We start from the raw sequence: 25,239 nt of genomic DNA, 5'->3' as shown, positions 1-25,239 counted from the left end.
CGAGTCATATCATGAAAGAGAGAAAAGGGCCCCAGATTGTGTCATATTTGTGCACAGCGTCTATGTTGCTGTAAATGACTCTTTCCAGTTTAGCTATTTTTCATATAAGTGCATTATACCACTGTTACCAAGATTACGTTTCACCACAAGCAGAGTTACATCATCAAGTGAAAGTAAGGTGATCCAAACACGCAGGCTTTGCTCCAAAATGGTGGTTACAGCTTTATTACATTCCATCAGTGCATCTCTATCATATAAAGGGTTGTGTGAATGTGGTTTTGTGGATCAGTGCATGTGCTGCACAGGCAGTAGGACCAGACCATTGTCTAGTACTGTGCTTTTTAAAGATTCACTATACTGCACCTCCTTTACAGGATGGGATTGTGGTGGGTGCTGTTGGGGCCTACGACTGGAACGGAGCGGTGCTGAAGGAAACAAGACAGGGGAAGGTGGTCCCTCCAAAGTCTTCATATGCAGAGGAGTTTCCTGAAGAGCTGAAAAACCACGGTGCCTACCTGGGTGAGTAAAGATTGGTAGTTTTTGTAACGCAAAAAGAAATGCAGAGAAGTTGTTGTGATATAGGTAAACATAGATAAAGGCTTTTAACACATTTAAAGGAATCATCCCTTTAGCCACCAGTCCTTCATCTTTGTTCACCTCTTTCTGTCGTGTCTTGTTAAAAGAACTGCGGTTTAACACCTTCTATCCTAGCAGTAACCCGTCACTACAGAGTGTACCCACTGCTTCAGCGCTTCACATCACATCCATCCCCTTCTCACTCCCACACCACAGACCTCTGCTTTTACCATCAGTGGTTTGTCTCCAGGCTTATCCAACGGACGGCCAATGAAAGTCATTCTAGACTCAATAGTAATATGAGGTGGAAGCATAATTTTGGACGGGCAAGGAGAAAGTATAAGCTGGGGAAAAAAGGGCATGAAGACATAGATGAAAGTGGAAAAGTACGAGGGGAGCAAGTGGAATTTTTAATGGAAGAAGATGAAATTGAAGACATAGAAGAAGAAATGTGAGAAACCTGAGAAAATAGCACGTCCAGTACTGTGTAACTGAAAGCTGGTCTCAGAGCTTCAACTTCTCAAATTGTAATGTTTTACAATTTTCCTTGAGTCATAGATCCCTGCTCTGAAATTCAAATAGTCAGGCCAATCACTCTTAGCACACTCAATCAGTAGAACAAGGCATACTGCCTGGTTTTATGAGGACACATTTGTCCATTAAGCCACCAGTTCACATCATTTGCAGAACTATAATATATAAAATAAATAGGGTGAATATGAAATAGATAATTACCTTAATATTTTAATGAAATATTGTAATCATAAACAACATTGTACCTGTTTTTCCGTAATAAAGGTGGGAAAGACAAACATCTTGATCTGCTTTTTTCAGTAGTATGTTGTCTCTTATTTGTTATACATATCCAGGTTACACTGTGACATCTGTGGTGTCAGCCAGAAATGGTCGTCTACTTGTTTCGGGCGCTCCCCGATTCAACCACACCGGCAAAGTCATCATCTTCACTCTGACGAACTCGGGTAACCTCGCCATCCTGCACTCCCTTAAAGGACAGCAGGTACTACTACACAGCATTCATCCTTAAAACCTATAGCACTTAACAAACATTTGCTATCTGCTGTAAAAGACTGTTTTAATGTCATTGTATGTGTCTTAAGGATTTTTTTGAAAACTGCTTGCTAACATTGTTTATTAAAATGCTGCAAGGCAAGACGGCTTTATTTTACAGCAAGAGAGAGTGGGGAATGACATTCAGGTAAAGAACCACAGGCCAGACCAGAATCTGGGCCGCCTGCATGGAGGACTACAGCCTCCTTACATTTGCCTGGCACTATCCACTAGGCTACTGGCGCCCCTAATAGATCTTTTTCTTACTTGTGTTTTTATTTTTAGTCATAAAGATAAGAAAAGCTGGAAAACTACCATTATTATGCAATATTTGTCATTGGATGAAATTTTACACATTTTAAGGAGGGCTGCACGTGATGTAGTGGTTAGCGCTGTCCTCTAACACCAAGAAGATTCCCATTTTGAACTTCAGGACCTTTCTGTGTGTGTTTCTCCCATTGCAATGCATGGACTTTCTTCCACAGTGCAAAGACATGCTTGTTAGGTTAATTGGTGACTCTAAATTCTCCGTAGGTGTGACTGAAGTGTTACTGGTTGTCTGTCTCTGTCAGCCCTGAGATTTCCGGGCGAACAGTACTGGGTGTACCCCGCCTCTCGCCCAATGTCAGCTGGGATAAGCTCCAGCCCTCCAAATGGGATAAACTGTAAAGATAATAGATGTATTGATGGACATGTTTTATTGAATTGCATTTAGAAACATAAACTTTACAGAAAAACAAATGTGCTGCACTACTACAGTCCAAATGTCTTATATACTGTATAACATACTGCATTGATATGCAAGTGGCACAAAGAAAAACTCAGTGCATGTTTCACAAGTACCATAAATTGTTACGGTGTTATAAAACAAAAGCACTTTTGCACTTTAAGTGTACATCGAATAATCTGTTTGGATTGAATCCTTACAATCTGAGTCGCATTAGGTTTAAAATGATCCATCACTTCAAAGGGATGTGTCTCTGTGTGTTAATGACCACTACACTCCTAACTGGCAGCTCTTCACAGGCTGCAGGTCTGAAGTGATCCTGCAGCAGCTTACATTGTACCAGTTGTCAGCAGCAGTTCATCCAGAACAGCAGATGTTTTTTTTTCAAAAAATATTTCTTAAGAAAAAAAAAAGCTTTTTTATTAGCAGATGTTTTAAATCTGAAAACCAAACCATTCACTCCACTGACTGATCCAGATTCGCGCTCTGTGAAGCTCACGCAGTCTTAGCATTCAAAAAGGCATTAGGCGTCTGACCACTGACTTTGAAATAACACATGCCTTCACTTGCTTACAGTACAATATTTATGTTCAAACTCCATCCCCTCTGGATAATCAGTAAATCAGTGAACCTGAAAAACATCTGCCTCAACCAACAGTGGAGGAGCCAAGAATTTCAGCTTCAACAATAATTATTTTCCAAAAGGATTAAAGCTGATAAATAACAATGTTTTTAAATGATTTGCATATATGTCTTCTTCAGATCGGCTCCTACTATGGCAGTGAGATTGCACCTGTGGATATCGATGGAGACGGGATTACAGACAACCTTTTGGTGGCAGCACCCATGTTCTTTAGTGGAGGCTTGGAGAAGGGGAAAGTCTACATCTACAGAGTCACAGAGCTGGTGAGTAAAAATCTGGAAAAATCTTAAACAAATACATAGAAGCTGGACATATACAGGGATTAATCAATTCTCCACCAAGCAGCCGGCTGCACAGAACTGGGTCAACACCTGTTCAAACTCCAGTAATACCCAGTAATTTTGAACACACCTCAGCAGAAGTGTCTGGTAACAGACACACCAAACCAAACCAGACCTTGTTGCATTCCTGCTCCCCAGTTAACACACTGGCGTCCCGCAGACAGACATTTGACACATGACCTTGTCCAGATTAAATGTGGAGATCAATAAAAGGACTTTGCCATGCCAGTGTGCAGACTTTGTCAGAAGTGAAAAATGAACTCATCAGGAAAGTATTCTGCCCCTTCAAAACCCATTTCCAGCAAACCATTTGGAGGCGAGAAGTTTCTTTAATAGAAGGAAATTTCCTGGTGTTCCAGGTCTGTCTTGCTCATTGGAATAATAAATGCCTTCAGCTGTTTTGAATCCATTCAACAGACGTAGAGGAGGTATTTAAATATCTGGTGTTGCTCAAACCTCATCACAGGTGGAAGGCCAAGCGTAACAGTCAAAAACAAAACACAAACAGAAAGAAACCGTCTTTTAAAAGTGTCTGTCATCGACAAAGCACTGCCATATGTTCAGGGACATATATTATAATGATGTGGTTGATTCAGGTGTTACCGTAGATGCCGCACAGGGTTCTGGAAAATGTGCAAGGTTGGATTCCCTGACTCAAAAATGTGTCACTGTGTCCACAGGGAATATCATTCATCTATGATGTGAAAATATAGACTTGACTTTATGAGAGAATGCACAAAGGCATTTCATTGGGTAAGGTTAGATAAGAGTAAGGTTTAACAATGAGTAAGGTCTTTTACCTGCTTTTTGTAAAGTGTCTTGAGATAAAAAAAAATTATGAATTGGCGCTATACAAATAAAGATTGATTTATTGATGGTTGGCACTGTGCACATAGGCTTTTATTAATTGTTTGCTAAACTAACAGCATGGATTAATGTTAATCCATTCCAGTGCTGGCTGGACTAAAATAAACCTGCTTAAAATTAAGTTTGCATTTTTTTTATATCTCTACAGACATTTGATTAATTGTCATGAAACAACATTTTCTATGCTAATCATGAAAAGAGAGAGATTAATTAATAAGATGTTCTTTAATATCAACAATGAATTGTATGTATTCTGACAGTTTCACAGATTATTATGAGTCAAGTCTGCAGTTGCTCTACAGGACTCTCAAATGTCTTTTATCTTATTGTTTTGGTCTTCTGGCCCATCACTTTGTTCTGTTCCATCCTCACACATTTAATAACTTATTTTTTAGCGACATCAGCATCTGTTTTCATTGAAGAGGATGAAAGATCCAACTACCTTCCCAGCATACAGTCACAGTTATGTCCAGCTGGAGACACATTTAGCAGCTAAACAGCTAAAAAGTAAAACTGTTGTTCCACATCAGTTAAATGTGTTTGCACTATAACACAACTATATGTCAATTTTGTGTTGGCAACTTGTTTACATTGCCATGAATAACAATCCTTATTGCAGGTTGAGTGATGTCATTGTGAGCAGATAAATATGCAAACATTAGCAGTTTTTCAAAGTGCTGCTGAGCATACTGCCTCACAGAGCCATCAGCATCTGACTCTCTTCTTGTCTGTCTGCCACAGTCTGTTTCTTGTTCATTTTAACACTGTATGAGAAGGTTGTCTTATCTTATCAGAGATGTTTGAGTGGTTTAGCTATGATGCAGTCAGAAATATGATAAAAATCACTAGCAAATCAGATATCCAATGACACACTGATAAGGATAAGGTCTTAGCAACCGAACCTCCGGGATAAAAACTACAAGTCAAAATGCAAAATAAAGTTTCCCAAAGTCTGTCAGCTGGTGAAAAATAAAATTCCATTCAACGAAGGAAGTTCCAATTGAAACGTACTCCTGAGCCCCTGCAGACCGGTTGTGACCCTTCATGGCCTCCTCACAAACCATATGTTTCAAATTTAAACAGCACTGGATATATTTTTCCCCATTTCTCTATCAATCTCCCACTTTGTCACACGTGCACACATCAGGTAGCAGAGGAGTCAAAGCTACCTAAATCAACTCCCTTCCCAATTATTCAGCTGAAAAAACATGTGATCTCATGTTTCCTCTGTCAACTCTGAATTATATCATGAGCCTGGATGCCGAGTGGAGCAATGATATGCATGACTACTGATGGACTAAAGTATTTGGCTCCATTCTGTCCAATTGCCCTCTTTGAAATATGTTCCAGCCGGGTTGTTGCTTTCAAAGACATGGATATTTTCCATCTGACTTTACATCAGCTAAGAATAGAACTTCAAATAAATACACTAAAGCTATACAGTGTTCTTCAGTTCTTTTACGACCCAGAGGTAAAATTCCTCACTTGTTTGGTCCCAGATGTTCCAGATATTTAAGTTCAAAGGGCAGAGTTAAACGATTATGCTGAAAACACAGAAGCTGATCCAAACTTTATCTTTTAGGTTCATTCAAGGAAAGATAAGAAGAAAAAAAACAGATTGTTACCTTTTCCTGAAAGATAAATGAAAGCATGATTATTTGACTAAAGATGGTTTGAGGTCATGGGAAAAATAAACCCAGCCGGTTCGAGGGCAACAATCTCTGCCTTGGTCTTGACATCTAAATAAATGGATGACGGATCAGAAGAAGAACCAGATCAGACCATTGACTGTAAATCTGAAATCTGCCAGAAAGGATCTTTCCTGTACTAAGGAAAGATGTCCTATTGAATGGATCTTTCCATTCAATAGGACATAGAGTATGACTTGATTTGACCAGCTATTTGCTATTTTTTATTTTTTTTATTTTCCAACACAGCTTTTATCCTGCACAGGTTCTATTTGTTTGTGTTAGTACTGTAAACGCTCTTTGTATGTCTGAGCATGCCACGATTTGTTTCAGGAACAGGTCGTCTGTGTGCTGTATGAGGTGTTGTTGATAATCTAAAATGTAGTTTTCTATGGTATTACCCTCTTTACACATGATGCTGTCAATAAAACTGTGGAACACAGACGGTCCAGTTTTTATAAATAATACTTTATTGATCCCCAGTGGTGAAATTCAAGTGTTGCAGCAGTAAAAGACAAGAAGAAGAGCATGCATATGAGTACAAATGAAATAAGAATATATAGGAATTGGCATTTGCCAATATAGTTATTTTTCAAACTAGTCAGCAATGCCTCTTCTTCTTGAGGAAACTCTGTAAAATGCAGGTCCACAAATGAATTTGTAACTGATAAATAAAGTTATTTATGTTGACTAGAAACATAAAAGTAAAGAATATATGTTGAAAAAAATAGACTACAATTTGGGTTAAGTGCTTTTCTGGAAACAGCACTGCAGCAGTGACCATTGAAACCAAGGAAATACACACTTCAGCAGAATCTAACCAAAACATAAATCCACTTTAAAATTACAACCCTGATGCATCAATCCAAAATGCACATGGCTGTTGTCCTTACAAGTAACTTGGATGGTGGAACTGATAAACTGCAAAGAATATCACATTTTATAAACAAGGACAGTTTGGTTTCTGATGTTAAATAAGGTTTTAATCTGTTGACGTTTTAATGTTTTAATAATCCTTACACTCTTACAACCTCACAGTATTTAAAGGATGCCCTTTCCCATTAGTGGTGCCATATGAAAGTCCTTTAGGTCCACTGATTAATACCCAGAGATAAAACAAGCACACACAAACATCTGGTCAACTCAACTCAAGTGCACCTTTATATTCTTATTTTAAAATGGCCAGAATGAATTGGTAAAATTCATCTCTGTCCTGAAGGTCCATGTGTGTGCTACTTTTAACCTGTGGTTGAATTAACAGTGGAATTGCAATTACAGCATTATTAGCTCGGCTCATTGAGTCTTTTATGATGTAGTGATAGGATATACCCTCATAATGTAACAAACTTTAAAATAAAGGATGATACAGTCTTTTTTCATCATTATGTTTCCCTTCTTCCCTCTCTTACAGAATCGTTTCGTCTTTGAAGGGTCTTTGGAAATCCATAATGGTGGCCAGAATGCTCGATTTGGCTCCTCACTTGCTCCGGTCCCTGATCTGAACGGTGACGGCTTCAATGACTTGGTGGTGGGGGCCCCGCTTGAAGATGACCACAAAGGAGCCATTTATGTTTTCTTCAGCCAGCACAACAGAATTCTACGCAAATACAAACAGGTAAGAGATGTGTAAATCCTGAGGGATTGTATGTTTTTTTCCTACCAATTATAATCACATCTACCTTTACTGCTGATTTTTAGTGGACCATATGTTTTTCATTTGAGTAACCAACTACCAGATGCCCATTGATTTATATACAGTTAAAAAAAAAACATCTTCTGGCAGACACTTGTATTTTGCTGCAAGAAACCGTCATGGCAAGCTTAAAAAATCAGTTTAGTGAAGGAAAACAAAAGCAGACAGGAAGCAAGAGGGGAGGCAAAATTAGGAGGCATTCACAGAGACAGTATTGTATATGGGCTCGCATACTGAGTGATAAACAAGGAATGAAGGGCAAGTGGGTTTTAGGATCAGATCAATTACAGAAACAAAGGGAAGCTATTTGAACAAGAAGGCGTTGACAGAGGGATTATGAGCAGTTGTGAAAAAACAACCTCACAGTAAAGTGTTTTTTATTAGGCTGCCAAATGATGATTTAAAAAAAAAAGTTTTATTTCTAATCGCATGTTTGAAATTTAAAAAAAAATCATTTGAAAATTAGAATTGTAATGCTTTTATTTTGATTTTTTTTAACTGTCTTTAGCTGAGCATAATTAACTTACTGTTTGAATTCAACCCTGCTTTTATTTTGAAATAAAGCCAGTACCTTCTGGTAGATCAAAAGGTCACGACATTAACTTAACCACGGAAAAAGGAACTTGTTAAGGATCAAAAAGTAAATGAAAACAGCTAAAAGGAACGGTAAAAAAGAGAAATGTTTGATGTATAAGGTGGTTATTACGTTTGTCTTGTCAACTGAGCTGTCTGAGAGTTTTGTACAGTAGATGAGACATTCAAAGATGCAGCAGTGTCTTATTTTCCATCACTGTGACACAAGGGCGACACTGCTGGCCAAACTTGAACACAAACTTGAACACTTAAATAAATATGCAGCTGCTCTTATAATTCCTTTCCATGTTACTCTGTTAACTGTATCAGTATCTATATTTAATCAGGTATCTTCCTCTGTTTCTCAGAGAATAGCCGCAGCAGATCTGGCTCCTGGCCTGCAGTACTTTGGCCGCAGCATCCATGGCACGATGGACATGAACAACGACGGTTTAGTGGATCTGGCAGTGGGTTCTCTTGGTGCTGCTGTTCTCCTCTGGTTTGTTTTTCATTCAGAAAATAATACTGTTCTCAGAAATATTAAAGATAGTTCTTGCAGTTATTTCTGTAAAACTACTTAAATACATCCCCACATATAGTTTTATACGTGCATTGAGAGAGAATTATATTCCCAGAAATTCTTTTGAGTGTTCAACTTATTAGTGTGGCTTTATTTGTATCACTTTTGTGCCCTCACAGGTCGCAGAGTGTTGTACGGATATATACAAGTGTCAGATTTGAGCCCAGTAAAGTCAATATCTTTGTGAAGGACTGTCAGCGAGGTGGCAAAGACGTGACCTGCATGTCAGCCATTGTGTGTTTCAATATCACTGCCCGGACGGCCATCCCTCCCACACAGGAAATTGGTAAGCCAGAAAAATAATCCACTGCTGTGGAAGCATGTCAGTAAAGTTTCCTAGAGTCTCCCCTTGTCCTTGCCAGATATTTGGTTTCTTCCAAAAGATTATAAAACTGAATTTCATCTAAAGGTAAAGCAGACACCCTTTAAGTTGTTGCAAAATACCATAACTATCATTTCCACAAGTCACACAGATGTCTTAATTAGAATTTTTTATTTCAAATATGGAACTTTTTATATTTTGATTCTCAAAAAACAAATTGTTATTCTGCCAACTATACTGTTCATGCTTGAGCGGTGAAATTGATATGTTGGTCTGCAGTTCGATATAGATCAGTGGTTCTTTAAAGTGTGTTACATGAAAGAATAAAATTTGGCCGGTGTCAAGTGACTAAAAGAATTCAGTCCTCTGGATGTATATCCTTCATTTCATGGCTCCAACAGACTTTTCAGCGCGTGGGTTCTCGTAAAAACTGCCATGGCTACTTCTATTTAGAATGGCGCCAAGGCAAAATGCTTCTTTACAAGCAGTAAGAGATTCTGATCTCACTGCTGTTTCTCTGCCAAAGTGAATGCTACTGCCTCAACAACTGGCATATTTTAATCACAGAGCTGCTATCAAATGTTCCTTTCATTGTTTGAATGCTGTTTGAAGTAGATCAGCAATTTGTATCTGCTTTGACTAGTTTCTTATTGTTTGATGGTGTTGAAAGCTCACACAATCTCAGCTCAATCCTGCAGATATGCTTTATGTGCTACTGATAGAAGCCCACCTGCATACAACCCCAGGGTCTCTCTGCTCACAATTTGTTTGAACAAACTGGATGGCAGGGCTCAGTTTCACTGTGTATTAGGGTGGAGGAAGCAGAGGTGCATTGGAGCGTGTTCTGCGTTAACCTCTTGACCCTCGGACATCTTTATCAAATCTATCAGAGGTGCCAAAACAGAGTGGAGGAAGAGCACAGGGAGGTATCTTGTCTGCCATGTCTTCATACAGTGGAACACGTTTATTTGATTTTCCTCTCATCGTTGTGTCTGGGTCGGTAATGCATGGCAGATGTGTTGGGGTGTTTGTGAGCTCGATGTGGTCTGTTGCATAAAAATTTAAATTTTGTCCATACCAGTTAAGTTAATCTTGTTTATGCAAATGTCTATTTACAGTATTTGAGAGTGGTGCCACAATAAAGAGCCAAACACAAGTAATTTTTAAATGCCAGAGTATGGATTTGAGGTAATAAAATATTAAGGGTTGTCATATGGTGAAAATGGGAGAACACTTCCAGTTTTGTATCAGTTATTAGCACAGATCTTTGTACACAAGGCTCTAGGATTTTTTCAACTATCTAATTCTCTCGTTGACCCCAAATACAAAGCAGGCACAGTCCAGCTTTTGAAGATTTTTCCTCATGCCATGAAAACATGAGGCAGTGAATGGAAAGCCTCTTAGACAATGTGGCTTGGAAAGAACCCAGAAGTGAACCCAGAGGGGTTTGGACTCTTGTATATGTTGGTCACACATTCATCATATGTTCACAGTCAAGCTAATATTGTATTGCACTGCCACAGTGATGTCATTCACCATAGCCAGTTTACTGCCATTTGTCAATTAGTTTGCACTAGTGTTAGTCCAATGATCAAAGTAAAACAAATAGGAAATGATCTTTTATAATTCCACCAAGATGTGTTATTTCTTTCCTCTTCTTTTTCTTCTATAACCCACCAGGGATCAAATTCAATGTCTCCATTGCTGAAAGGCGTTTTAATCCTCGAGCAGTACTGGACAACCCGAACAAGCTGCAGATGCAAAATCTGACCCTCCTTCCTGGACAGGAGACCTGCGAGCACATTTACTTCCATGTCACGGTGAGGCCAATTTTATATAAGTTACATTTAAAGGGGAAATCAACGTTCTCAAAGCAGCAATAATTTTCAAACAAACAGCTTTTTGTTTTTTGATTGTATCTGTTCATTCATGTAAAGGCTTTTCTATAGTTAAGAAGGTGAGATGGTTGAAAGATTAGATTGGAAGACACTAAATAGAGGCTTCTTTATGTTGAATTCTGTGAGAACTTTGTTAAGTTAAAATGCTGTTCTGGATGCTTTACTACTACAATAATAATTCAAAATAATTACTTTTGTTGAATTAAAGGAGTCTATTTTAACATGTTGAATTTTAGCAAAACTTCATTTAATCTGATCCCTCAGTCTTAAATTTTTATAATTGGTAACAACACATGCGGCATGCAGATGAAATTCTAATAATATGTTTTGGCATTTCTGCATCCCCTTTGAAAGTAAAAATACTTTAGTGCCATAGAGAAAGTGCCATGATAGAGTCCAGGCTAATCCTCAAGTTGAATGTTATACAACAGGAGACTACAGACTATGCAAGGCCCATAGTGTTTACCGCACAAGTGGGACTACAAGATCCAGATAAAGAACCAATCCTGGACGACACCTGGCCGACTGTTGTGAGGACTGAGGTGAGACACGATCTGACTTTATTAAAATGCACTTCCATAAATCTGATTCTACCAAAATGAGAATGAAATGAAAATGATCTGTAGTTTATTTGACTTAAAGAAGCTTATTTCTTTGGACAGCTGCCCTTCTGGAACGGCTGTGACGAGGACGATCGCTGCATACCCGACCTAGCTCTGCAGAGTATGACCGACCTGATGACGCCAAAGTAGGTATCCACATATTCAACACAATAATCACACTGCAACACACACGAGAATACACAGACATTCTGCATTCACACCCTTAATTTAAAAAAAAAATGGAGGTTGGGTTGGAGGGGCAATGCAACATGGTATTAATGTGATGTTTGGCACACATGTTGTTATACATGGACAGCAAGTAGTGATCTTTGTTACACAGATAAAAATGGTAATTGTGCAAATAAAATTAAAATTGTTGCATTACAATAATACAGTCAGTTGTCTCTCAGTCCAATAGATGGTGCAGAGTTGTTTCTGGTGAGGTCTGCAGAGGTCACTACATGGAAACATAATCTCCTAATATCAATATGATATTATTTGTTTGCTTCAAAAACAATCTGCTGAAGGGGCTTTATAAAAAACTGTATTCAAAAATGTTGCTTTGTTTCAAATACATGTAGCTGTGCAATAGTCCACACAACTTTTTAAGAAGTGTAGTTGGCCTGTGTAAACTGTAATACAACTTCAGTCTGTGGGATGCATGTATCATTTATGCATGTTTAGGTTTAGAGGGAACAGATGTTGCCAAAGTTTCTTTAAAGAAATTATTTGGACGAAAAGCTAATAAGCTAATAAATTGCAAAACATACGCTATCATAATGTCCTGAAGGTTCTGTATTTTCATTTGGTAATTCTCTACCCAATAAAAAATATTGCAACTTATTTGTTCCTACATCTCCTTCTGTCCCTCTCAGTCATTTCTGCACACAGCCTGTGCAGTCCCGTGGAGCTTTCTGCCACCATGTAAGTGAAGCAGGGACTGAAGGATCTCTGCGTGTTGTGGAAGCCCACAGGAGGAGGATGGTGGTTGATATACGACTGGAAAACAAAGGAGAGAACGCCTACAATTCTCTTCTAAATATCTCCTACACGCCCAATCTACGCTTCTCTAGCCTCATAGTCAAGGTGAATTTTCATCTCCCATCTCCTGTGGTTTATGATGAGATCAAACTTCTATTAACTTGGTTTTACCAGCAGGTGCCATTAAATAAATGGTGTATTTAGGCCAGTGGCACTGTATTAAAAACTGCTGTTTTATTTGACCTAGGACACCTCTGACATCAAAATCGATTGTTATGTGGAGGACAAACTGAGGAATGAGAAGATCTGCAATGTCAGCACTCCATTCATGAGGGGCAAAAGTCAGGTCAGTGAAAAGAGTTCAACTTGAAATCTGTTTGAATTTTGAGCAATTCCTGTGGATTTGTAACTTTCCTAAATATTTGCCCATCCATGATCCACTAACAAAACATTTGGACTAAACCTGGTGTTTTTTGCTGTTTTTCTGCATGGTGCACTGGCAGATTTACAGTTTTTGCGCTGATTTCGGAACATTTTCCTGTATTATTTCTGCCATTTCGTTCCGGGAGGTTTTTCCAAGTCAAAGAAGGCCATATGTTTGAGGTGAGATTAATAATTCCTGAATAAATCTGACTGAATGGAAAGCAGATGTAAAAGTTCAACTTTCCAACCATAAAAAAAAAAAAATTCACACAGACTCCCAAATAGGATCAAAATCAGTTAGACAGTTGCACAGAAATAAAAATCTGGGACAGTGTCACAGCCTGCATTGTGCTGCTACTCCACGGCTGAGAAAACACTGACATTGGTCACATTGGACCACTGAGACCCAAAACACATACTGCAGGCTTTAGATGACCATGACAGACCACAATGGCTAAAGTACAACCCACAATCAAACCAGAGGAGCTCTTTTTAGTTCTGGTTTGTGATTTCCCTCCTTTCTATTGTCTGACATCCAAGTTTACAATGTCGACACTGAAACATGTCTTTCTGCATTTTACTTAATAACTTTAACAAATGTGTTTAGGAAGCAACTGTAATAAAAATAAGCACATTTTATGAAACATTTTCTTATCACAACACATTCATAAAGACAAAACTGAACATTACAGATCAAGTTCAACATCCTTACCTTAACTTACCGTAAAATCCGGTATATAAGACGTACTTTTAAAACATATTTTTTCGTATGAAAAGTTGGCTGCGTCTTATACACCGATGCAACCAATATACCAGTATGAAATACTGAAACACGCGCCGTCATTACAGCGGGTGCAGCAGCCACTAACTGCGACCTGATGCGATTCCCCATTCATTGTGTATTGATAGCTGGTTGAACGCTGTGCTGGAAAAGACGGCGACACAGACCAGTCTGGCTGCGCGACTTTCTTCACATCTTTTCTCCCTCACGAGGTCATAATCATGCATTTACAGAAAACAGTGGTATATTGTTCCATAAATAAACCTTGTGGAGTGCTCTTTTGATTGAAAGAGTCCTATGTTAAAGTTAAAGAGTGACCAGCGGAGTCGGGCGGCGCAGCTCGCAAGCTAGGAGTCTGTGCCTCGCAGCTTTCACTGCAGGCTGAGAACTCAACTACCGTACTGTAGCTAGTAGGAGGACAAACTCCCGAAAGTGAAAACAGACAGAACTAAAAGAGCGACACAGCTGCACAGAAAATGCACGTTGTAGACATCGCTGAACACAATATGAATCTCACTTTATTTACAGTTCTATGAACAGAGGACGACTAATACTTCCAGACCAATCAAATGTGTTTAAACCTAAAAATCTCAAAGTTCAAGTCACTATATGATCAGAACAGGAGTGCAGAGAGGTTATAAAGAGAGGGAAAGGCTTCATTAGCCACAGAAATCTAGGAAGCTGCACATTAACTTTTTGCTCAACACTCTATGCACCTTGTCTGCTAAATAAGAAATATTTAAAGACGCTTTAATACATTTTTACATACAGTATATTGCACACATTTAATTTCTCAGCTGTGTTAAATAATTTATTCTCAGTGGCCAATCAAGCGACTGTCTGCTATTCCATGATAGTAGACAGTTTTTATGAACAACAGACTGTTGCTATGAAGACGAGACTGTTGCTATGAAAAGCAGGTGGTTGCGATCCCAATAATCCCCAGCCCCTCCATTCACATGCCAAACTTTGATTGAGCAAGACAATGAACCCAAATTGCTCCCTCTCCTAGTCAGTTGTGTATCGATGTGTATGAATACACACCACTTAGCAGCCTCTGCCATCAGTGTCTCACCCAATCCGGAAGACCTCTGCTTCTCGTCTGGTTCCTGCCCGCCATGTCCGGGGTTCAGGGTTCTACTATGTCAACCCCATCACTTTAAATGTTCCCCCTATAATAAGCAACATACAGTAGAACTTTATTAAACTGCACCTACCAATTCAACCAGCCGCTTCAATCTCATGGGTATGTAAGTGTACAACAGAGCAATAGTTATACTAAACAATACAATGCATAGATAAATAAAATCAATTCATCATTCAAGAAAATCTTCAGAGAGGGGGGTATGTGGGGCAGTAAGCCAAACTCAGCATTAAGCATCTGTGTCAATGATTGTATGTGATCCAGAAAGTGCTTCCAGGTTGTGTAACATGTTTAAGACAGCCGTATTAAATTATCTTATTTTCTTCTTCTTCACTTGATCCAAGATCTTTCAACATTTAGAGTGTGAAACAAGAATCTACTGATCTAGCCTCAGGACCCACAACCAACTCCTTAATGAGAAATTTCTGATATTTTTCTCAACCAACACGCTTTATTGAATGAACAATAGTGCAGTTTGGACTTCAAACCGGACAAAACATGTGACAGAACAACGAGGTGGAACAAAACAAACATGTTTTAAAAGCGCTTCATAGGCTTTTTGACACAATGTATTTCCATGCACCTATCTGATTCTGATTCTGACTCTGATTTGTAACCCACTGAAAACAGCTCCGCAACTCACTTTGCAACTTTTTCCCAGTTGGGAACCACTGCATTAAGTAAAACAAGCCTCTAATTGGTTGCATTCAAGTTTAGCAAAAAATAAAAAACGTTAGCAAAGACCAATAGAGTGATTTAGAGTTGTTGTTTTTTTAAGATTTATTTTGGGGCTTATTGCCTGTATTTGACAGGGCGGTGGATAGAGTAGGAAACTGGGGAGAGAGATTAGGGAATGACAATGTGGTAAAAGAGCCATCAGTCATATTTGAACTTGATGCCCGCTTAGAGGACTATAGCCTCCGTATATGGGGCGCAATCCAACCACAAGGCCATCTGTGCCCCAAATGAGAGGTTTTTAAAACGCTGGTACAGCACTGGTATTTTAATTCTGATCAGCTGTTTCACTGACATTCTTCAGAATAAGGAAATTGACTGTTTCCTACCTATATATTCACCGCGATTCAATTAATGTATCAACACAGGCTCTTATGGAGCTCTCTTATATTCCCCACAGCAACGAGGCTTCCTCAGGTGCAGTCTTATGAGTTCACTTTTGTCACATGATCCTTGACTGTAACATTCATGTGATAGGTTGTTATGATGTGACTCATGTTGCTAAGTAATCAATGTGTCTTTTGTGACATGAAAACAGCGCACAACACTGAGTTCATATTTTATGTGACTGAGTGTGAAGAATGGACCTCCGCAGAGTTGATTTTCCTTTGTTTCACATTCTTCATTAAAGAGGACACGCTGTCGCTGGCTCAAAAACACATGAGTGAAACTAAAACCTGCAGTATGGAGTCTGGAAGATTTCTGGGATAGCTGCCATAACGTATGTGAGAGCTGCTGCATCACTAACACAGCTCTGAAGGTGACTTTGCACATTCTCAACTCATTTTCTTAGATTTGGAATAATCATCCGTTATTTCAACATTAAAGCTCTTTGCAGTACTTTTTTCTGCTGTAAACTTTTAAAATATAAATTAGCATCCATTGAGATGTCATTTTCAAAAAAGCCTCTTGGCAACAGTTTAAACAAAACTGCCTTGCAGCCATTAAGAACATTTTGTCCTGCGAGGGCTTTGTGCATCAGGTGAGACTGAGTGAAAGATAGTGGGAGGTTTTTCTTTCTCTCATCTGTTACTGATTCTCACTTTCAATTCTGCTGTTTGCAAGCTTTTCCACAGGCTTGTAATGTCAACGATATTTATGAGACTCTTGCACTTTCCAGTGAGCTTTACAGCAAAGAATCAAGTTTTATTTTTAAGAAGGTGATGTTTGAATAAACTTTAAAAGGGATGACACTGATTGCACCTAAATAAAAGCTATTAAATAGCGAGCAGATTATCCATAAACCGTCTCTTTCATTGATGTCTGAACAATAGTCTGTCTTTCTTACTTTCCTAATACGGAAGGCTGATAACAAATACGGAAGGAATAAACCAATAAAGGTGATTCAAAGGTGAGTCATGAGACGTCCTAACCCCGTTATTATTACAAACAATCGTGATCTCCTTGGTAACCAAAATATCACCACATTTCTCTATAATTCTCCCCGACATCTGAACCAAGAGGACTCAGGTCACCCATTTAAAGCTTACCAAGTGATTCATGCCCACTCATTCTGCCTGAACCAGATCCAGAGCCACAAGCCTGATCTGGTCAGATCCAGGGCCTTTTAAAAATGTGGCAAACTGAGTTTCACAAGGCTGATTGGTACGCAGCTACTTCTGCCAAGACTGCCCAAACCGCTGTTTAGCTGAGAGAAAGTAGAACATCAGGGCAAGCTGTTTAAAGTGGCCAGTGAAAGCTCTTATTTGGACTTATTTGGAGTCTTTTCGACCTGTGTAAAACTAGTATGCACTTCAAACTTTGCTGATGCCTGCTCTAAATGAGCCCTAAAATCCTGTTTTCACTGAGCAATGACAAATTACTTTTTCCTTGTCGTGGGTGTACAGAGAGACAAGGTGAACTAGTTGTTGCCATTAATTGCTTGATTATGGACTATGAATGTGGCTGAATACGTCAGCCCCAGAGGAGGAAGTAGATCTTTAAGCCTGGTTTCAACTTCCTTTTCCAACTAAGCTTGCACATGATTATCCTCCAAACACACACATACAAGTGAGGAGCCAAATCGAGCTCTCTTGCCACCATTATGGATTTATAAAGACCCCTCAAGAGAGAGAAGAAGATGATGATCAAGAGTGTATCACCCATATGAATTTAGAGTTTGTTATCTTCTGGAGTATATCCTAAAAGATGCTCATAACAATATTTGATGCAGGCTTTATACAGTGTGCTACACAAGGCAGCACTGTCTTGCTCCAAGCATAATATATATTCTTCTCTTTGGTTTCGACTTCATAAATATCAGAATAGAATGGCCGCTTAAGGGACATTGTAGCTTTTTTATAACACAAGAATTTGTGACTGTATGCTTTAGTACAGATGTTGCTAAATAGACATTTGCTTTAGTTGGGAGTAATACTACACACACACACACACACACACACACACACACACACACACACACACACACACACACACACACACACACACACACTTCTACTAGAAGACCATTATATAGTAGAATCATCCAATTACTTAACAATCGGGCTGGCCAAAACAATATAGGTTGAACCTCTTTAGAACAATCTTAACAAAAAAGAAAGGTCTTTATTTCTACTCCTATTCCCTTTGAAGCTGCCCCCCCCCCCCCAACAGTCCACTAAGACGAACAGGGATCAAATGAAAATAAGACATATTTTTAAGTATATTCTATGTCTGTGGTCTGTTAATGATGAGTCAGTGTATATGGGGAGGGGGTACAATTTACTTTGTTATGCATTCCTCTCTGGCAGAATCAGTCAGGATTTCATTACAGCACTGAGAGCTGTAAACAATGCAACATGCAACGCTCGGCCTCTCCTCTCCTCTCCTCTCCTCTCCTCTCCTCTCCTCTCCTCTCCTCTCCTGTGTGTGTGTGTGTGTGTGTGTGTGTGTGTGTGTGTGTGTGTGTGTGTGCGTGCCTGTGTGTGCGGTCATGATGATTTGTACTTATGGGGTTGCCATCAGCTAAGTGGAAATTTCCTGGCTCTTATACAATACCAACTATGCCGTTGCCTGCCTGGGGTCAAAGCTGGAGACTTATTCCTACTTATTGCATCTGTAATCCTGAATGCAGGATATTTTCTGTTGGAGGCATGTATACAGTAATGTGTTAGGGTAAAAGAAGCCTCTTACCTCTAATTTAAGTGTTTTGGTACGCTGTAATAATACTAAACTGATAACACATAAAAGGGAAACTGACGGAATAGATACAATGTGGAATTATTTGAGTGATTTGTTCTTCTATACTTCATTTTCCCCATTGTGTAGGTAACGTTTCGTCTGGAGCTTGAGTTTAGTCGGACTGTCTTCCTGGACCATGTCAGGATTATCCTGGAGGCTGAAAGGTGTGATAATTTATTGAAAATCTATATTTTAAATGATTTTCATCATAATTATTTTCCTCTTTGCATGCAGAGAGACTTGCCTTAAACTGTTCTCTGTCCACATTGTGTCCATAAAGATGCTTGAAACAAGTTAGAAACTTGCAATCAAGCTTTGAGGATTAGTTAAAAGAGCATTGAGGCCAATAAATAATCATAGTTGACCGTTTTGATTTTTTTTTTTGTCTTGTTTTCTCGACAGTGATGGCGAGGAAGAGAGCACAGCTGATAATCTCAATGACATCTATTACTCACTGAGATACGAGGCAGACCTTCTCTTCACTAGGTTCGTCAATTTCTTCATCTCTAAAAAGATAATGCATGTCGCTGAAGTTCTCGAGGTAATTTTGGAAGCTATTAATTCTGTAACTAGAACAATGCAACTAGAACAAAGTGATTTGATGGCATCTGGAAAATGTTGTGCAATGGGCTCTCATTGTTGGGAAATAAGATGCAGATACTATAGCTGGATGTGGACCTTCATATCACGCACATATGCTTTAAACCTCACATAAATGGAAGATAATTGCTCCAACCATTTCTCTTGTTTGTGTTTAATTATTTACTTCAAAAGGGATTCAAATCCGACCCGCTATGAGATCAAATCAGAGCTGTCGCTGGAGGAGCCTGGAGTTATCGGACCTCCTTTCAACTTCACGTTCCAGGTGAGAGCCGTGAGCATCTTCACAATAACTTTAATTGACTTCACATGAAAACACTTGGAAATGATTTACATCTTGTTTTGCTTTAGATCCAGAACCTTGGCTACTTCCCAGTAAAGGATCTGCAGCTGAACATTGAGATCCCTGAAATGACCAAAAATGGGAACCAACTCCTGCAGATATCTGACTTTCATATCGACCAGGTGAGTGTGGAGCGTTAAAGTCAGTCTCAGCAAAGTTACTTAAAGTGAACTTTAGAGAGACTAATTACTGCTTTAGAAGGAAAAGCTGAATTTCTAAACAACAAAAACAAGCCTCAGCTAAGTACAGAATGATCATGGGTTTTGTGCCTCGCCTTTCCTGGTCTAACACTAGATTATCATGAGTTATGTTACCAGACTTCCAGTTTGAAAGATGTTGAATTTCCTTTTTTCTGAGATTGTTTTGACAACCATTAGGTTTGGGTTAGGTAAATATAAACAAACCAGCCCGTTTTACTCTTCTTTAAGACCTTTCAGTCTTTGCGTGTAATTGTTGAAATAATGGTTCCTTATTTCAGCCAAAGGTAGACACAAGCTTTTAACATCTAGAAGGAAACTTCAGGTTCAAGTCAAAACCTTTGCTAGCTGATTTAACCAGTTAAGCTGACTTTAGCTAAGTGAATTGGAATAAGTTGTTTATTCAACTAGAGCAGTTGTTGTAACCATCAAGCCCCATCCTACTATGCATGGATTAGTTGGGAAAGTCAAATGTTTAGACTCATGAATTAAACTTAGCACCGTCTATAATGTGAAACCGGTTTTCATCTCTAGCCTTTAACAGTTTCACTGTGACCATGATTATTTACTAAACACGTCCAGTATGTCGGTTACGTGGGTAATTAGGGATCAACACTGTTTGGTAAAATACGTTTTCTGTTCAAACAATAAGTCCATTCCTTGCTTCAAGCACTACTTATGTTTTAGCATCTACCATTTCTCCCCTTGCCTGCCTGCAGTCTTAATGTTAAGCTAGGCTAAACACATCCTAATTAAGGTCTGCCCTTTACACACAGACATGAGTTCTCTTCTTAAGATATAAGTCTATTCCATTATCTGCAGATTAAGTTTTGTAATTAATAATCAAATTGTTTTTTTGCAGGTTAAGATTGAAATATACTGACAGATTTTTTTTTACCCCATGCCACCCAGAGAGATGATTCACACTGTTTACCACCTCAGCATGTGGCACAGAGCAGGGCGTCACCTGAGGACCTTTCACGCTTCTCCCGCTTGGTAAAGTAGAAAATATATATATAAAAGACAAGATTTATACTCCTGACTCAGTCTTTGGTCAGGTTTTTTTCTGAAGACTGAAATCATCTTTTTATTCACACAGAACCAATCCAACACCCTGACTCTGCCCGTCCAGTGCACCGTCAATGTGGCCGCCTACAGAGAAATTGCAGTGAGAATCACAGGAGCACTAAGAATAGATACCTTACATGCAGTGAGTGTAAAACCCTCTATCATGCATACATAACACTGGAAATCCTCAGCTTTATTATAGCACATTTGCATGCAAGTGTCCCATTCATCTTCCTGTTGTTCTGCTTTGACTCAGTTGAAAAACACCCAGCTTTGTAGTCTCTCAGCTGTGTGATGTGTTTGTAAAAACTGGCAGCTTGTTTTAATTTCCTCTCCAGCTGAAGTTTAAAATCTTGGAGCTGGCAACCAGTGCATCAGTGGAGCTTCCCTCTTCCAGCCCCATGTTTCTACATGAAGAGAGGCCTGTCAGACATGTGAGTCAACAACACCAACTGAAGCTGTAAACTGCCTCTGTCCCGAGTCTGTCCTGATCTGATCTGAGCTCATAATGGCATCATAAATTAGATCAGACTTAGCCAGACTTTGAGTTTTATCCTCTCCATGTGTTACTATAGAGCTTTTGTACTTAAGAAGATCAAACCAGTCACTAGAACTTGTTAAAATTGAATTAAAGTAATGAAACAGTCCAATATCAGTAAAGTTCTTATTTATAGAACAAGAACATACTTCACTGCATTAACCCTTGAGAGATCATCATATATAAGACACATCAATGGGCTGAGCTGCTCTGTGTTACTGTAGCGGTGTAGACTCAGAGCTAATGTTGGTGTGAGAGCACATGTGCTGTGTGTGGTGCTCAGGGACCGAAAGGACCAGCGGCTCAACATGTAAAAGCTAATACAGGCATCTCTGCTGCCATCTATGGGCAAGTTAAAGAATGCATTTTGTTCTGCCACCTAGAGCAAATCAATTGTACGATTTCAGCTGAGGAAAGCTTTAAATGTATTGTTGTTGGTATTTTTCTTCATATATACAATTTTGATTTGTCTGTCAACCAATAAGGTTACCTTTACATTTATAAAGGAGTCTTCAATTCTGTTTCAGTCTAGTTTTTTTAACAACAGACAATGTTTCAATTCTACAAATGTCTCTCGGAGTTGCAGTTAAAGCTATAATCTTTGTAAATATTCCATGTTTAGTGTGTGAGGGTCCATGTGCTAAATATAACTAATGATTGGATTTAAAGTCCAGACTAATTATCATCAGAATGGGATTAGGTAATAATACACATATGGTCACTTTACATAGCAGTGTCTGCCATCAGTGTGTGAATGGGTGTGAATGTGTAGGTGTGACATGCGGTGTAAAAAGCGCTTTGAGTATTCAGAAGACTAGAAAAGCGTTATACAAGCTCATGTCCTTTTTCTCATTTAATAATTATGTAGTTAGAGCAGCAGCCTAGCTGACATTTACACATAGGCTTTATAATCATATATATTACTGATTACAGTTTGATGTTGCCCAAGATTAATCTAATAAACTCTACATTACAACATTATGAAACAGCAGTCTAAATCCTGTCTCAATAAAAAAATATATTTTCTAAACTAACAATGTAAATATTTTCTCGTCTTGTCCTCAGATTGTTTTGGAGATCAGGAAGGAGGGAGATTACAGAATCTCTATCTGGATCATCATTGGTAGCACGCTGGGAGGACTCCTGTTGTTAGCCCTGCTCATTCTCGCTCTGTGGAAGGTAAGTCAGAGTCATGTGGAAGTTATTTAGAAAACAGATATTAAAACAACAGAGAGAGACCTGTAATATATCTTTACTGAGACTCAGAGAGCTCAGGTGAACCACAGTACAGCTTTTTTTTAATCTATAGAAGGCTATAGCATTGTTTTTCTTTCCTTAAGGTATTCAGCTCGACTAAAGTTAGTTGAGGTCTCCCAAGACTTTATTTGTACCAAAATTACAAAGCAATACTTCAGCGCCGGGTTATGCTGCCACCTTCTGGTAGAAAATAAAACAACATCAGTAGATGGTACAGTAGCAGAAGACCAATTACAGACATTTCAAAATGTTAATAATGATAGGAGCATCTGGCAGAGCTTTACAAAAGTCAAGATACAAATAATATATTTTTTAGCTCCTGTCAGGACACTTATAGTATTAAATAGAGTCTTTTTCTGAGCTTTTGTTCAAACAGAAGAAACTGCACGGCATCTCCCCGTGTGCATGTTTTGAGAAATAAAAGCTATGCTGAATGTAGAACTTTATTTTTAAATGTATTTTAATTTAATTTAATTTTTGTCCTTTTGCCTTTGACTTAAAGGACATTAAAGAAAGGACATATTAAGGTATGACAACATGCAACAATGAAACAAAGGGTGGGATTTGAACTTTGGGCAGCTTATTTTAAAGTTAAAGCTCAGTAGTCAGTAAAGGCCTCCTTACATTAATGCTGTACACAGGAGCCATTTACAGAAAGATAAAATCTACCTTTAAATGAGTGAATGGCTCTACATGGTCAGACTAACACAGGTTAGCTTCAGTGTATGTTGTGTGTGTACAAAAATGTGTTTCATTGACAACTCCCTCACTCTCCTGTGAGCACCTCTGAAGGTTTGAATATGTTCTCCTTCAGTGCTCCCATTGGAGCAGCAGGCTCATTTTCTTGTAGATCTCAACACAGTGGCGCCCTCTGCGGTCTGATAAAAAGAGTGCAGTTTATTAAAGGCACTTCGGCTTTCTCTTAACTTGACAGATCTGTAGGCTACAGTACGTCCACTTCTCTATACTGTCACTGGATTACACTGGAGCTGGACATATCAGCTGATAGATGACAGCGACATGTATTTTAAAACTCAGGCAAAGCTAGTAAGCCATAAGAGGATTTTGTTCCTCATACTGATACAGAAACTTGAACCCAAACTACCATGGAAAGTCATAAATTGTTAGTTTTTATCAGATTTTTATTTGCTTTGTTTCACTCCTATTCCTCGCAGCTTGGATTCTTCCGGAGGCAGAAACGGAGAGAAGAGGACGAGCGGGAGGCAAACGGGAAAGTGGCCGAAGAACGGTAACGCAGGCTGTGGGCCCCCCAGCAGACACCTTTTCAATAAGGGGACCCAACACTCAGGGACCAACCCACCTCCCCGCTGCTCCCCAACAACACAGTGGCACCGAAAAGACAGCCTTTTCGCATGATCGCTGAAGAAAGGCTCGTTCAGTGCACTGGATCTGTCCCACGCCACCACCCCTGACCCCAGAGAGTCAGCACTGTCACACTCACTTAGCATTCCTGCACTGTTGCGACATTAGGGCCTTCTTTGTCCATGTATTCCACTGTCCTCCATGTCGTAAAATGTATAGATCTTTGAGCTCTCGCTTCAGGCTGGAGCTCTGACTCCTGGGCATCAGAAAAGAAGAATAGAGCGAGCTTTTTTTCCTTCTATTCTAAGTATTTCAGGCAACAATTTGCCCTCAAGGCAAGAGTTAGCTAATCACGCCTTCATCTTTTCCTGATGTATATTTATTTAAGTCTTATGATCAATTTTGAAATACATGAAAAACCTCAAGGGTGACATTCCACCCAAAAGCTACCGCAAATGTAAAGTTAGTATTTTGTATATGGACTTCAATTTTTAAAAGATATTATCTGCAACATATTCAGCTCATTAGCATCATAATTTATTAAGAAACAGAACTAAAGTCGCCAGAGTAAAGAGAAGAGTCATGATGCTTCACTTACGGAGACTTTTCTGGATTACAAAAAAGAAAAAGAGATTCTTCTAAACCTGAATTCACTCCTTCTCTTTAAATATTTGATGCACTTTCACTTTGTACAAAATTAACTTGAATTTTGTAAATAGTCAAGTATCTTTTTATACGCTTTCAAGTATTATTAAGTTTTCAGTATTTTCCACATCGTTTGTGGCGTTACTTTGTAACTTAAAGAGACGAATGAAACCAAACAGCTTTGTGTCACTGAACCTGTTACGAGACATTGCATGCCTTTTAACATGCACTGCATCAGAGCAAAAGAATGTGCAAAAGATACTGCAGGAAAGAGATTTCATAACATGGATTTTATAAAGAGCTGAAGGTAAGAGATGATCAGATTTCATAGTAAATGCACACGGCTATGTGATCACCCTCCTGGTGTTACAGGCAAAAGTGTTTGTTGTATTGGATGAGGTGTGAAGAGCTGTTATACGCCTAACAAATAAAACATTGTATATGTC

At 38.9% G+C, this 25,239-nt stretch overlaps 1 protein-coding gene across 1 annotated transcript in view; it reads left to right on the top strand.

The window, feature by feature from the left end:
• itga11a (integrin, alpha 11a) overlaps positions 1–25,239 on the top strand; it is a 52,955-nt gene extending 27,716 nt beyond the window's left edge. Inside the window, exons 11-30 of the mRNA XM_020637695.3 lie at positions 375–519; positions 1,446–1,594; positions 3,134–3,277; positions 7,322–7,525; positions 8,545–8,675; positions 8,876–9,042; positions 10,759–10,898; positions 11,408–11,518; positions 11,639–11,724; positions 12,454–12,664; positions 12,807–12,905; positions 18,910–18,986; positions 19,225–19,308; positions 19,597–19,687; positions 19,774–19,887; positions 20,875–20,958; positions 21,062–21,172; positions 21,369–21,464; positions 22,634–22,747; positions 24,001–25,239. Of these exons, the coding sequence (XP_020493351.2) occupies positions 375–519; positions 1,446–1,594; positions 3,134–3,277; positions 7,322–7,525; positions 8,545–8,675; positions 8,876–9,042; positions 10,759–10,898; positions 11,408–11,518; positions 11,639–11,724; positions 12,454–12,664; positions 12,807–12,905; positions 18,910–18,986; positions 19,225–19,308; positions 19,597–19,687; positions 19,774–19,887; positions 20,875–20,958; positions 21,062–21,172; positions 21,369–21,464; positions 22,634–22,747; positions 24,001–24,078 (2,436 nt within the window). The 3' untranslated portion in view covers positions 24,079–25,239. The remainder of the gene's footprint in view (positions 1–374; positions 520–1,445; positions 1,595–3,133; positions 3,278–7,321; positions 7,526–8,544; positions 8,676–8,875; positions 9,043–10,758; positions 10,899–11,407; positions 11,519–11,638; positions 11,725–12,453; positions 12,665–12,806; positions 12,906–18,909; positions 18,987–19,224; positions 19,309–19,596; positions 19,688–19,773; positions 19,888–20,874; positions 20,959–21,061; positions 21,173–21,368; positions 21,465–22,633; positions 22,748–24,000) is intronic.

The sequence above is a fragment of the Labrus bergylta genome, chromosome 3 (assembly GCF_963930695.1).
Source record: "Labrus bergylta chromosome 3, fLabBer1.1, whole genome shotgun sequence".
Classification (NCBI taxonomy): Eukaryota; Metazoa; Chordata; class Actinopteri; order Labriformes; family Labridae; genus Labrus; species Labrus bergylta.
The sequence above is the reverse complement of the archived record's forward strand: the minus strand, read 5'-3'. Positions and strand labels throughout refer to the sequence as shown.